The 12238-nt window shown below is 48.8% G+C and overlaps 1 protein-coding gene across 7 annotated transcripts in view; it reads left to right on the top strand.

The window, feature by feature from the left end:
• The window catches only part of SLX4 (SLX4 structure-specific endonuclease subunit), a 35639-nt gene extending 26582 nt beyond the window's left edge, over positions 1 to 9057 (top strand). For all 7 annotated transcript variants that reach the window (XM_051631871.1, XM_051631872.1, XM_051631867.1 and 4 more), the window contains 5 exons: positions 1543 to 1712; positions 2508 to 4960; positions 6151 to 6253; positions 6466 to 6939; positions 7528 to 9057. In XM_051631871.1, coding sequence (XP_051487831.1) covers positions 1543 to 1712; positions 2508 to 4960; positions 6151 to 6253; positions 6466 to 6939; positions 7528 to 7864 — 3537 coding nt within the window. In that variant the 3' untranslated portion in view covers positions 7865 to 9057. The remainder of the gene's footprint in view (positions 1 to 1542; positions 1713 to 2507; positions 4961 to 6150; positions 6254 to 6465; positions 6940 to 7527) is intronic.
• The last annotated feature ends 3181 nt before the right edge of the window (positions 9058 to 12238 follow it).

Raw genomic sequence — 12238 nt, 5'->3', positions numbered from 1 at the left:
ATAGCTGCTTTTTGCAAGGTGAGTGAAGTAGTTTTGATGTTCCCAGAAGCATTTTGGGTTGAATAATTCCCAGCTTGCTCCTGTGCAGCCTCCTGTCAGGACAGGGAAAGGCAGTGAGACTAAGATTTGAACTCTGCTCTTTCACAGAGCTGCTGCCAGTCCACACAGCCAACTCCCTCACAAAGGAAGCTTTCTTTACATGTGCCCTTCTGGAAACAGTGGAATTAGCTTTATCCTCATGCATGTTGGCAGTAGTTTCCACCCAAGGTGACTCAGGCCATTTCTAAGGGGTCCATGAAAGTTTGGGGAGGGGAAGAAAGTTCTCAAACCATCAGCAAATGTGCCTGTGCCCACAAATCAAAGGATTTAAAAACAATGGGGTTAGCCACGTTCTCTTATTATTTCCCTTCAACTTGGTCTGGCTTCAGCATTCCCATCCACTGTTTTCATGGGCAGGAATCATTTGTGTGGGCAGAGCTGTGGGATTGGCCCTGTGCTCTATTTTTGATTCCTGCAGAGGGTTTCCAGTAAGTCCCCACCTGCAGAGCAGCATTTCATGTTTATTTTCTGTTGAGGTGAGGGATGCTCTTCTTTGTTGAAGATTTTGGGTAATGAGAAGACAGTGAAGTAATCAGAGATAACCTTGTAGCTGGTGTTTTCTGTTACATGGCATTCCCTAACTTTGGAGAGAGTTTCAGATGGCACAGTATGTGATTTGTCTGCAAAGGAAGGGAGACCTTATTGAACTGGAGATGCATTTTCACCAAAACCAGAGATTAGGTTGGACCCACATAGATAATGATCCAGTTCAGCAGAGCAGTATTTTGTCTGATGTCTCTTTTCCTGTGAGACACCAGGAAAACTAGAGTTTTGGCAGTGAATTTGGTAGGGAAATTCAAAACTGGAGAAGAGAAGGCTCCAGGGAGACCTCATAGTGGCCTTCCAGTATCTGAAGGGGCTCCAGGAAAGCTGGGAAGGGACTTTTGACAAGGTCAGGGAGTGAGAAGACAAGGGGGAATGGTTTTAAACTGAAAGAGGAGAGATTTAGATTAGAGATCAGGAGGAAGTTCTTGAGTGTGAGGGTGGTGAGACCCTGGCCCAGGTTGCCCAAGGAAGCTGTGGCTGCCCCATCCCTGGCAGTGTTGAAGGGCAGGTTGGATGGGGCTTGGAGCAACCTGGGCTGGTGGGAGGTGTCCCTGCCCATGCAGGGGGTTGGATCTGGATGATCTTTAAGGTCCTTTCCAACACAAACCAGTCTGGAATTCTATGATTCTATAAAAAGAGATCAGAGGAAGTGTGTACAGAGGTGCAGATGACTCTGGAAATTGTGCTCTGGGAAGTCATTTGATTCCAAAACTAACTGGAGAACTCCAAGACCCATCTTTTGTATGTGTGACTAAACCACTGGGTAGTCAAAACATTATCCACACTAACAGCTGTAGAGTCAGGAAGGAAATGGCTGTCCCATATGCAGCCCTGCATGACTGGCTGCTCTAGATTCCCTGGGAGGGGAATCAGGTGTTTGCTTTCCTCCCACCCCAGGTTCACAGCCAAGGGTTCCTGGTGGAGGAGGACGGGCACCCGCAGACGCGCCGGCTGCTGCTGAGCGAGGTGCCGGGCGCTGCTCTCTGCGCCTTCCTGCGCTACCTCTACGCTGCTGACACCCACATCCCCATGGGGCTGCTGCCCCAGGTGGGGGCTCTGGCTGCCAGGTTTGTATCCCCAGCATGTTTTGGATCCCCTCGTGCTTTCAGCCCCACAGACCCCAACCTAAAAACCTCCAGTTGCCGTTTTAGTGGCTCACAACTTCCGTAGGCCTCTGCTTATGTCTTAGATGAAATTTGAACGTAAGAACATCCTACTCAACTTCCCAGCAAGTCTCTCCTCATCTGGATCTTGTACATCTTAAGAAACCAGCAGCTTCTCCTCATTCAAATTCTTTACAAGGCTCACAAGAGTGATCAGGCAGCCAAATGGTGGAATTGATCTTAAAGGTCCTTTCCAACCTAAATGATTCTATGATTCTATGATGATGAAGGGACTGGAAGATACGAGGAAAGGCTGAGGGAGCTGGGGCTGTTCAGTCTGGAGAAAAGGAGGCTGAGGGGGGATCTCATCAATGCTTATAAATATCTACAGGGGGTGGCAGGAGGGGGGAGCAGACTCTTCTCAGGGGTGCCCAGTGACAGGGCAAGGGGCAATGGGCACAAGCTGGAGCACAGGAGGGTCAAGCTGAACATGAGGAACAACTTCTTTCCTGTGAGGGTGACAGAGCCCTGGGACAGGCTGCCCAGAGAGGCTGTGGAGGCTCCATCCCTGGAGACATCCAAAATCCATCTGGACATGTTCCTCTGGGATCTGCTCTAGGGGATCTGCTCTAGCAGGGGGTTGGACTGGATGGTCTCCAGAGGTCCCTTCCAACCCCCATCACTGTGACTGTGATCCTCTACAACACTGGGGTGGAGGAAGATACTAACATGGTTGTTATTAATATTATGTCCTTGCAGGTTTGGTGTGAGGGAACTGATGGCAGTGTGTGAAAACAACACTGGAGAGAGTCAGATGTCTTCTGGAGTGGATTCAGAAGATGATCTTATCTCTGTGAGGGACGACAAAGATTGTGAGGACAGAGCTGAGAACTTCCAAGACCTCTTGAAGTCTATGTGGGTGGGTGAAGATGAAGAAGAAGTACCTATGTTGAACCCTGAGTGCCAGAATGAAGATGACAATGGGGTGGGTGAACAGGAGCTGGAGGAAATCTATGAGTTTGCTGCAACTCAGAGGAAGATGGTTCAAGGTGAAAGAGAGGTGAGGGAGGGAACAGACTGCAGCATCTGCAGTGACACTGAGGCAGCCCAGGGTCCCAACCTGCAGACTGAGGAAGAAGAGGTAAAGAGTTCTAAATCTGCTTCAGTAAGCAAGAACTTCAAAGATCTGAGGGATGACAATGATGTGGAAAGATCTAAATGGGACTCACCTGCACAAGAGGAAATGCAGAATATAAATAGGTGCAAGAGTGTGAATGCTCCACAGACAGCTTTTGTGCCTTCCCACAGTGACCCTCAGAAAGGGGGTGCAACATCCCATGGTGCCACTGGTAATGAAGGAGAGACTGTTAGGAGATGGGAAGATGGGAAGGATTCCAAGTCATCTCAGGTCTCACATGATGGGGCAGGTCACTGTGAGAAACACCTCCCTAGCTTCCATGGTGATGCTAATATCAATGAAAGTTACAACTGCTTGGTTTCTGCAACTCAGGGAGATGACTCTGAGCCTTCCCCAATGAAAGAAGGTACCAGAGAATCAGGAAAGGCTCCTAGTGAAGAACATGTTGATGTTACTGATGCACTTCTGTACAGCAAGTCACAAAAAGACCTCTCTCCACATAGGAATGGTTTTTACAGGAGTCCTGCCAAACCTCACGTGCCCCTTTTTCCTGATGTTGGCTCTTCACCTGCATCTCCAAAATCAGAGAGAAGGTTTATCACAGAACATGTGTCAACACCAAAGCAGAACAGAAAGGAAAAATCATTGGCATTGGATGAAATACCCCTTCAGAAAGCCAGTGAGCTGGATCATGGAGATGACAACACAATTTCTTCAGCAGGTCTTCCCAATGTTGATTTAAACAAGCATAGGTATGTCCCAGTGTTGTCATCACCAGTCACCAGAACTCAGGAGGCTGCAGCTCAGGGGAACCAGGAGGGTTCTGTTATTGTTTTATCTTCTGATGATGAAATGGAGTTGCAAGAAGACAAGAAGTCACCAGAATCAGGCTCCATTCTGAAGGAAATGGAAATCCCTGGGCAGCTGAGATGTGCAAACATAGAACAAGGTGCTGAGATCCCACAATCTGAAACTAATTCATCAGTCACTGAAACAGAGCAGAGATCTACCCAGGTCTCATGTGGCATCACAGATACAGTGCCTGTCAGTAATGGTGTAAAGATGTCCACTGAATTGCCTCTGAGCCCACAAACAGATGTTTGTATGGAAAGCAAACACAGCCCAAACCTGAGCCCCCAAAAAAGGCTCAGTCCTGAGGTGTCTTCAGGTACAGACAGCTCCTGGCTAGTGCCAGACACACCAGTTCTGGGCAAAAGCAGATGTTTCTCAACACAGACTGAGGTCTCAAGTATCAATTATTTAAAGAGTCCACAGTCTAAGCTCAGCACAAAGAACTTAGCAGCAGGTAATGGTAACCATGACATGGATGGAAATGTAAAAGTTTGTCAAACAAACTTGTCAGACAAACATCTGCCTTTGGAGACCTCAGTCAGTGAAAGGAGGCCTTCCAGCAGCCCAGCAGCAGGATCATTTTCCAAAAACTCCCCACCAGTTTCTCCAGTGGATCCAGCTCTCTCCCCTGGCCACACCAACATAATAAAAAGCAAATGTCCCAAGATCCCATTTTTATCCAAACCTGTGCCTCTGTGCCATGAGCAGCCATTGGAAGATCCAACAAATACCAGCGTGGTCGAGGTAGAGGACAGTGAAAAGGACACAAGTCTGCCTTCTGTGAGTAGTAGTGTCTTGCTGTGTGATGACCCCCCAATCCCCATTGATGACTGCTGGCATGTTGAGTGTCTGTCACCAGTCAGAGGTGACAGCCAGGACTCCACCCAGGTGGGCCATGCAAAGGCCAGCACTGCCAGCACCCCCAAACCAGGTTCTTGGCATGAGCAGTGGGAGAGCCCAGCCCACCTGCAGGAGATGAAGGGCAGCACCCCTCTTCAAGGGAGTCCTCTGGGCAGAAGAAGAACAAGGTTGCTCTCTCTGGAAAAGAGTCCTGTTGAGGCATGTTCATCAGTGAGCAGTAGACCAAGTTACCTGAACTCCAAAATCTGGGATGACTGGAATGGAGAAGCAGTGGAAGATGAATTTCCAGAGGTGCTTCCTCTGTCTCAGAGATTGCCAGCTGCAGTGGGTGCCTGCCAGACAGATCCTGTAAAGACTCCTGGTGAGCACTTTATTGATACCAGAGTCACTGAACTAGGTGAAGTTGTTTTCACTTGAAGCAGTCTTCTCACCTGTTGGTCACTTGGTACATTTAAAGGGTCTTTTGGCCTTGTGATCTGAAGTTGTTGTCAGGGCCAGGCACAAAGGGGGTGCAGTGATCTGCTGCTGTGGGAGAGAGCATATCCAGGTGTGGGATTCCTGGAGCACAGCCACTTGTGGTTCATCCGCACTGGTTCTTTGATAGTGATGGTCCTCATATATTCATATAGTCATATTCATTTTGTCAGGGTTGGAAGGCACCTCTGGAGACCATCCAGTCCAAACCCCTGCCAGAGGAGGGTCACCTAGAGGAGATCCCACAGGAACACCTCCAGCTGGGTTTGGAATGTCTCCAGAGAAGGAGCCTCCACAGCCTCTCTGGGCAGCCTATCCCAGGGCTCTGTCATCCTCACAGGAAAGAAGTTGTTCCTCATGTTCAGCTTGACCCTCCTGTGCTCCAGCTTGTGCCCATTGCCCCTTGTCCTGGCTTTGGACAGTGCTGAGAAGAGTCTAGTCCCATCCTCTAGACACTCTCTTTAGATATTTATAAGCATTGATGAGATCCCCTCTCAGTCCCCTCTTCTCCATGCTAGCTAGACCAGTAATTGATCTCACAGTATCTAATGAAATACATAATGATGCCAAACTAAGTGAGGAGTTGAACTGGTGTTTAGAACATGATGTGTGAGACTGACTGTGCTTCCTAGTGTCAGCAAATTGGTATCATTAAATCAGAATCTAACTCAGGACCTCAGAAGCTTGACTTGCTTGGTTTCTTCTACATCAAGTCCCTATTATGAAGTTACCTTCCTGGGAGAAGAACCACTTTACAGAATTCAGTAAACAGGTTTTTTTTAACTGCCTTGCAAACCTTGCCTGTTCTAACAAAACCCTGAAGAGGCTTCATACTCAGATGTAACATGTGTCTTAATTTAAGCTGTTTTCTGATTTAAAGTCAATAAAACCCAAGTATCTCAGTTTAGAAAAAAAAGAAGGGTTGATGTTCAGTCCAGTATGAAGCTGAGCAATAACTAAAAGAGCTTGCAGAAAAGTACTTTAAACAATTATTGTATGATATAAAGGAGGAAGAGATCAGGTCTGTGAAGTCTTTTCTGTACTAATTCTGATCATGGTGGTTTCATTCTGCTGCAGAAGCTTCCTGTCAGGAGAAGGACAAGCCTCCCAGCACTCCCATGACACCAATGCCAGATTATTCCCTCATGGAGACCCCACAGCTGAAGAAGGAGTTGCGCAGGTGAGCATGATCTCCTCTATGAGCAGCACCTTGTCAGCTGGTAGTGTGAAAGCAAGCTCCTGGGCTGCAAGGAGAACCTGGGTGAAGGTCCAATGGGTGGTTTTTGATGTCACACTGTTTCTGCTGAACACTGGACTTCTGGGCTCAGCCCCTTCCTGAGCTGTGATAATGGAAGTTGCAGCATTATCTGAGCTCCCACCTTTCCCTTCCAGATTTGGAGTTCGTGCTCTCCCCAAACGCCAGATGGTGTTGAAGCTGAAGGAGATATTCCAGTATACTCACCAGGACATGGACTCTGACTTTGAGGATAAAATCCCATCTTCCCAGCCTCCCTTGCAGAAGTCCCCAGCCAAAGGCTCCAGAGAGCCCAAGGCAGGGAGGGCTGCAGGTGGGAAGGGTGCCAAGGCCTCCAGAGCTGGGGGCAAAAGGAAGCAGGTTGCTACAGCTTCTTCAGGGGGGAGGGCTGATGGTGACCTCGTTGGATCCCATGAAACATGCTCTGCAGCACCCAAGGGAGGAGCTAAAATAACACGTCACCCAGAAGGAGCTGAAGAGCAGGAAAGATCATCTGTATCTCCAGAGAGATGGTCTCTGGCAGATGATGGTGAAGAACCAAAGCTCTCAGCTTCTCAGGAGTCTGCAGTGTCTTCAGTGGATGGAAGTGACATCTCTTTTGGTTCACAGAGGTGAGTGAACAAAATAATCAACAGTCAGTGGTGCAGGACAGAGATGAGCTCAGGATATGGCAAACAGAGGTGAGTGTCCCTGCAGCCTGCAGTGGACCTGCCACCTCCTTGGGTGTGTCATTTGAAGGTCAACACGCTCCTACAAAAGAAACAGGCTTTGGGATTTTAGTCTAATTCCCAGTGAGCTCTTCTCAGAACACTGAAGTGCTTGTGGCTGCATGTGGGCAAGGCCCAGACCTGGCATGCCTGATCTCTGCATGTCAGAGCAAGGAGGAGCACTCACAGATTGGGAGCCTGCAGCTGGAGCTGGGGAGCAGAGCCTGCCCAGCCTGGCAGCTGTGGGTGCAAGGAATGTCAGACAGCTCCTGGCCTGGGGGAGCAGGACCAGCTCTGTGGTGGCTGGGATGGGGCAGTTTGCACAACCCAGGCCACGATTGCTTCCCTCCTTTTGTGGGTGCTGGTGCTGGGCAGTCTGTGGCCCCACAGAGGGTGGTCACAGGGGGTGGCCAGCGGGGATTTGGGAGCTCTGGTCCTGTCCTTGACTGCCTTTCTTTCCTTGATCTCTGGCCTGCTTGATCTTGCTTTTAGCTCTTTATTGAATGGATTTGAAGCCTGTGCTTTTGCCTCTGAAGAGGAGGAAGAGGAGCTTCCAGCATCTCAGGCAGCAGCTCGGGAGGAAGCGAAGCTGGAGGCAATAAGGTGCTACATCCGTTCCAACACAGCCCTGTACCACAAGGTTCTCTTCTATGAGCCGATTGAGCTGGCAGAGCTGCACACTGAGCTGAAACAGAATGGCATTAAAATTTCCAAGGCAAAGCTGCTGGACTTTTTGGATGCTCACTGCATCACATTTACCACGGCCAAAGCTCGGAAAGAGCAGGAACAGAGAAGAAAGGGGACCAAAAAACAGAGGAGACGATACTGAACAGAGCCTGCTCCTCCATCCTGGAAATGTTGTACGTGGAGGCCTTCCTTGATAAGCTGGAACCCCACTGCAGGCTGGTGCTGGGATGGGTGGGTGCACTGCTCCTCCTTGTGGCCTGCTCTCCAGATCACAGGTTGGAGAGTGGCTCTGCCCTGAGCTCCAGTTCCCAGCCCTCTGCTCCAAATTGCTCCCGCTCCAGCTGCTCTCCTGCCCTCAGCAGCCTCTTTCTTCCCCTCGATTTTCCTCCTGTGCCTTTTCTTTTCTTTCCATTTTTCTAACAGGCTTAAGTCCCCAACTTTTCTTCGTGTTGGTGCTTCTAGAGGCAGATGTTACCCTCAGTGACACTTCCAGGAGCTCTTCCCTGGCCCTGGGCTGTGAAATGCTTCACTCTTCAAGTTCCAGTGTTCAGCAGAATAACCCACCTGCAAGAAACCAGCCACTTTTCCCCCATGTGAAGCACTCAGTGTTTTGACCCCAGTGACTTCCATCTTCATTTCTTCAGCCTATCATTGCCCTGCTGGTTGGTAAGGCAGGAGCTTGGTGGAAACACAATGCCTTTCTTCTGCCCTTGGTCCATTTTGCCACCTCTGGTAAAAACTCCTCAATCTGTGCTCCTTAAGTGGCTGTAAAACAGCAGAGGTGTTTTTCTGGTCTCTTTGTGATGGCTCCCAAAAGTGCCCTCTGACACCAGATGTCACGTGAAAGGCCTTTAGATTTGAACATCCAGGTCTGGATGTGTTAAAGATGCCATCAGCTCTACTTCCTGAAGACTTTGTCACCTGGAGTCTGTCCCCAGCAGAGAGGTTTTTAAGCAGTATCACTGTGAGCACTGGATCTCTTCAGCACTTCTTACAACCCGATCTAACCCCACTTCTCTGATCAGTCTCTTTTCCAAACTGGACTGCTCTTATGTTGAAAATTGTCTGGGACTCTTGGGGACAGTCTTGGACCCTAAATTGTCATCTTTTGTGTATTTGCTTTCACATCATCTTCTGACTTTTGCCTGTTCTGGCAGTGCTGAGTCTGCACAGGGTCTCACTGAAGAAAATGGACACACTATTTCAAAAGAAGAAGCCAGAATTCTAAACATATTTATGTATTTGGAACATAAAAATATTTTTTCTATTTTTGACACAGTATGTCCTTGGGTTTTATTTGGTTTATATTACATACAATAAACAATTTGTAAGGTACTAATGATAAAATACAAGTCGTGTCTTATGACAGACCTGGGGGGTTCTGAGCAGCAATGTTAGAATCATAGAACCATTCAGGTTGGAAAAGACCTTTGGGATCACTTGAGTCCAACCATCATCCCTACTCTACAAAGTTTTCTGGTAGAAAGCAGCAGAGTCCACAGTCTGTGTCCACACTGGCTGAAACCCTGAGGAGACAACTGGAGGAAGAGGAGTTGTCACAGGCACCAGCAGCAAGGAGAAGTGGGAGAGATCACAGAACTGTCAGAGTTGGAAGGGACCTCTAGAGATCATCTAGTCCAGCCCCCAGCTAAAGCAGGATCCCCTGGAGCACATCCCACAGGGCTGCATCCAGGGGGCTCTTGAATATCTCCAGAGAAGGGGACTCCACAGCCCCCTTGGGCAGCCTGTCCCAGGGCTCTGCCACCCTCACTGGAAAGAAGTTTCTCCTCATATTCCAGTGGCACTTCCCATGTTCCAGCCTGTGCCCGTTGCCCCTGGTCCTGTCCCTGGGCACTGCTGAGCAGAGTCTGGCTCCATCCTCCTGCACCCACCCTGAGATACTGCCAGGCATTGATAAGGTCTCCCCTCAGCCTTCTCCTCTCCAGGCTGAACAGTCCCAGCTCTCTCAGCATTTCCTCAGGGAGATGCTCCAACTCCCCAGTCATCCTTGTTGCCCTCCCCTGGACTCTCCCCAGCAGTTCCCTGAACTGGGGAGCCCAGAACTGGACCCAGTTCTCCAGCTGTGGCCTCACCAGGGCAGAGCAGAGGGGCAGGATGACCTCCTTGACCAACTGGCCACACTCTTCCTAATGCACCCCAGGGTTCCATTGGCTTCTTGGCCATCAGGGCACATTCCTGGCTCAAGGGTCATTTACTGTCTACCAGGACTCCCAGACCCTTCTCAGAACTCAGATCACCCAAGAGTGCCTGATGGATCAGCTACATGGAGAGAGACCTGCCTGGTTCGTTGACCTGCACAAACCAAAGGTAAGGGAGACCTGGGGAGGTGCTGGGGTCTGCCCAGAAGGGAGGGTCTGCTCTGTCCCTGGAGGGGAGGGCTGCTGGTGAAGGGGAAATGGGTGACCCCTTGGGAACCCCCTCTGTCAGGTGTCACTGTGGCATCTGCCCTAGCGAAGCTTTCTGTCATGGCTGGTGAATTTTCAGGAATTTGGGATAGTTTTCTGCCCCACCTTCCTGTCCAAGAGCTGCCAGGGGATGGCTGTGAGGTGAAAAGACTTGCCTGAGGTGGCATTCTAGGAACTGCTGCTCCCCTCAGTGTACTGTGGATTTCTCTCTCAAGTACACACTTCATATGCAGAAAAAGCTTCAGTCCTGCCTGAAAGTCTTAATAGGGGAAAAGAAACAAAAGCCCTTTCCAGGTTTTTTGCTGTCTTTTTAGGGAAGGTTTATATTTTATGATGAAGAATTTTGTCATCAATTCTTTATGACATCTTAACCTTCAATGAACTCAGTGAATATAAATTCAAGTCGTGTTGTGTCATAAAAAGGTATTTAGCATGTTATGAAAAAAAAAAGTGAATTTTAGTCTCTGAAAGTGTCTCCACCCTCCTGTCTCTTGTCATCCTTAAACCTTGCACCTGGGCAAGTCTTTGCCTCATGCTGGGAGGTGATGTTCAGTGTCAGGGTTTGGAGATAACCCCTTTGCAGAGGTTTGCCTCCATGCTTCCTTGCTGCTGAAGTTGACAGAATGGAATGTCTCTTCTAAGTCTAAAACTTTTCTCAGATGATGAGAAAAGGATTTCACATCTTTTTAAAGCCTTGCAGACCACAGGAACTTATCTGGCCTACCCTGCAAATAATCTGAAAGCAATTATTCATTCTCCTGCTTCGTTTATCTGTAAGCAAAGCTTGTCTCCCTGAGCTAAGGCTGGTCTTGCCATCTGCCAGTGACAACATGTTGCCAAACTGTTTGGGTTTTCTGGGGTTCTGTGTTTTCTTACCTTCCTCATGCATTTAGGCTCATTTGTCTTGGAAAATACTTTGTCATCATTTTTTATTTCCAACTGTGTAGTTACAGCTATCAAAAATATTTTGATACTTCTGTTTGTTCTAACACTTCCAAGGCTGCAGGAAAACAAAACCCTTTACAACTAAGGTATTGGTTGTTTTTTAACTTAAAGGAAGGAGTAGATATGTCACTGGCAGTGACTTCTGTCTTGCCAAGATGCACCTGGTGAGCTTTGGAAAATGCTTCTAAATTAGTTGTGCCCATCAAATGACCTGTGGGATTGATTATGGAGCTGCCACCCTCTTGGTTTGTGTATTGTCACCTTTCCTGCCTGAAAAAATATTCTTGATGGGTTTATTCTGTAGAACTCTGTAGGTGTGCATGTAATGATCTTGCATGTGAGAAGAGAGCCCTTTTCTTACATGGGCATAGTTCTGTGTGTCCAGAAGTCACCCTGTCCTGATGGCATTTCTTGGGTGTGATCCATCACTGTGGTCTCTCCCCTGGAGGGGCCAGTTAAGGACCTGAGGCTGCTGTAGTGCACAGGTGGTGAGTGCTGGGCCTTCCCCTTGTTCTGGCAAACACAGCCCAGCTGTTACCCTTACAGTGCCAGCCCTCAGATATCCAAGGGGTAAGTAAGAGAGCAGTCCTTCCTGAAGTTCTTCAAGGGGGCTGGAGCTGTTCTGGAAGTGCATTTCCAATGTACTTGTTTGGGTTTTGGTGATTGTTCAAATAATTTCAGCATAACATTTCTTTCCAGAGGCACTGATGGCACAAAAGCTGTTTCATGAAACACAAAGTTCTTGGGAGAGGTGGAAGACCTTGGGAGAGGTGCTTCAGTTCCTCTCCCCCAGAAGAGGGTTTCAGAGGTACCTGCAGAATTTATTTGCCCAGGTTCCTCTCCAGGGGTTCTACTGCCTGTGACTTCTCTCTGGATTCTCATTTTCTTGCAGCTGGAGATGGGGTTTTGAGCAAGGAAGAGGAGAATGCCCACCAAGACATCCCTGGGCCAGTGGAGCCCGAGAGTTTCCTCTCAGGACTTTCCAAAGAGAAGGGTTCCCAGAGGCCTGCACAGGACCCAGTGCTCCCAGGCAGGTCAGAAGGGGTTCAGAGACCTCTGGGGAAGAGGCAAAGCCGAGTGATGCCGCGTGGGAAAAGTTTCAGGAGCCTGCCAGATACTATTTATCTGCCCAGGTTCCTCTCCAG

Source organism: Apus apus, chromosome 14 (genome assembly GCF_020740795.1).
Source record: "Apus apus isolate bApuApu2 chromosome 14, bApuApu2.pri.cur, whole genome shotgun sequence".
NCBI classification, from domain to species: domain Eukaryota; kingdom Metazoa; phylum Chordata; class Aves; order Apodiformes; family Apodidae; genus Apus; species Apus apus.
The sequence above is the reverse complement of the archived record's forward strand: the minus strand, read 5'-3'. Positions and strand labels throughout refer to the sequence as shown.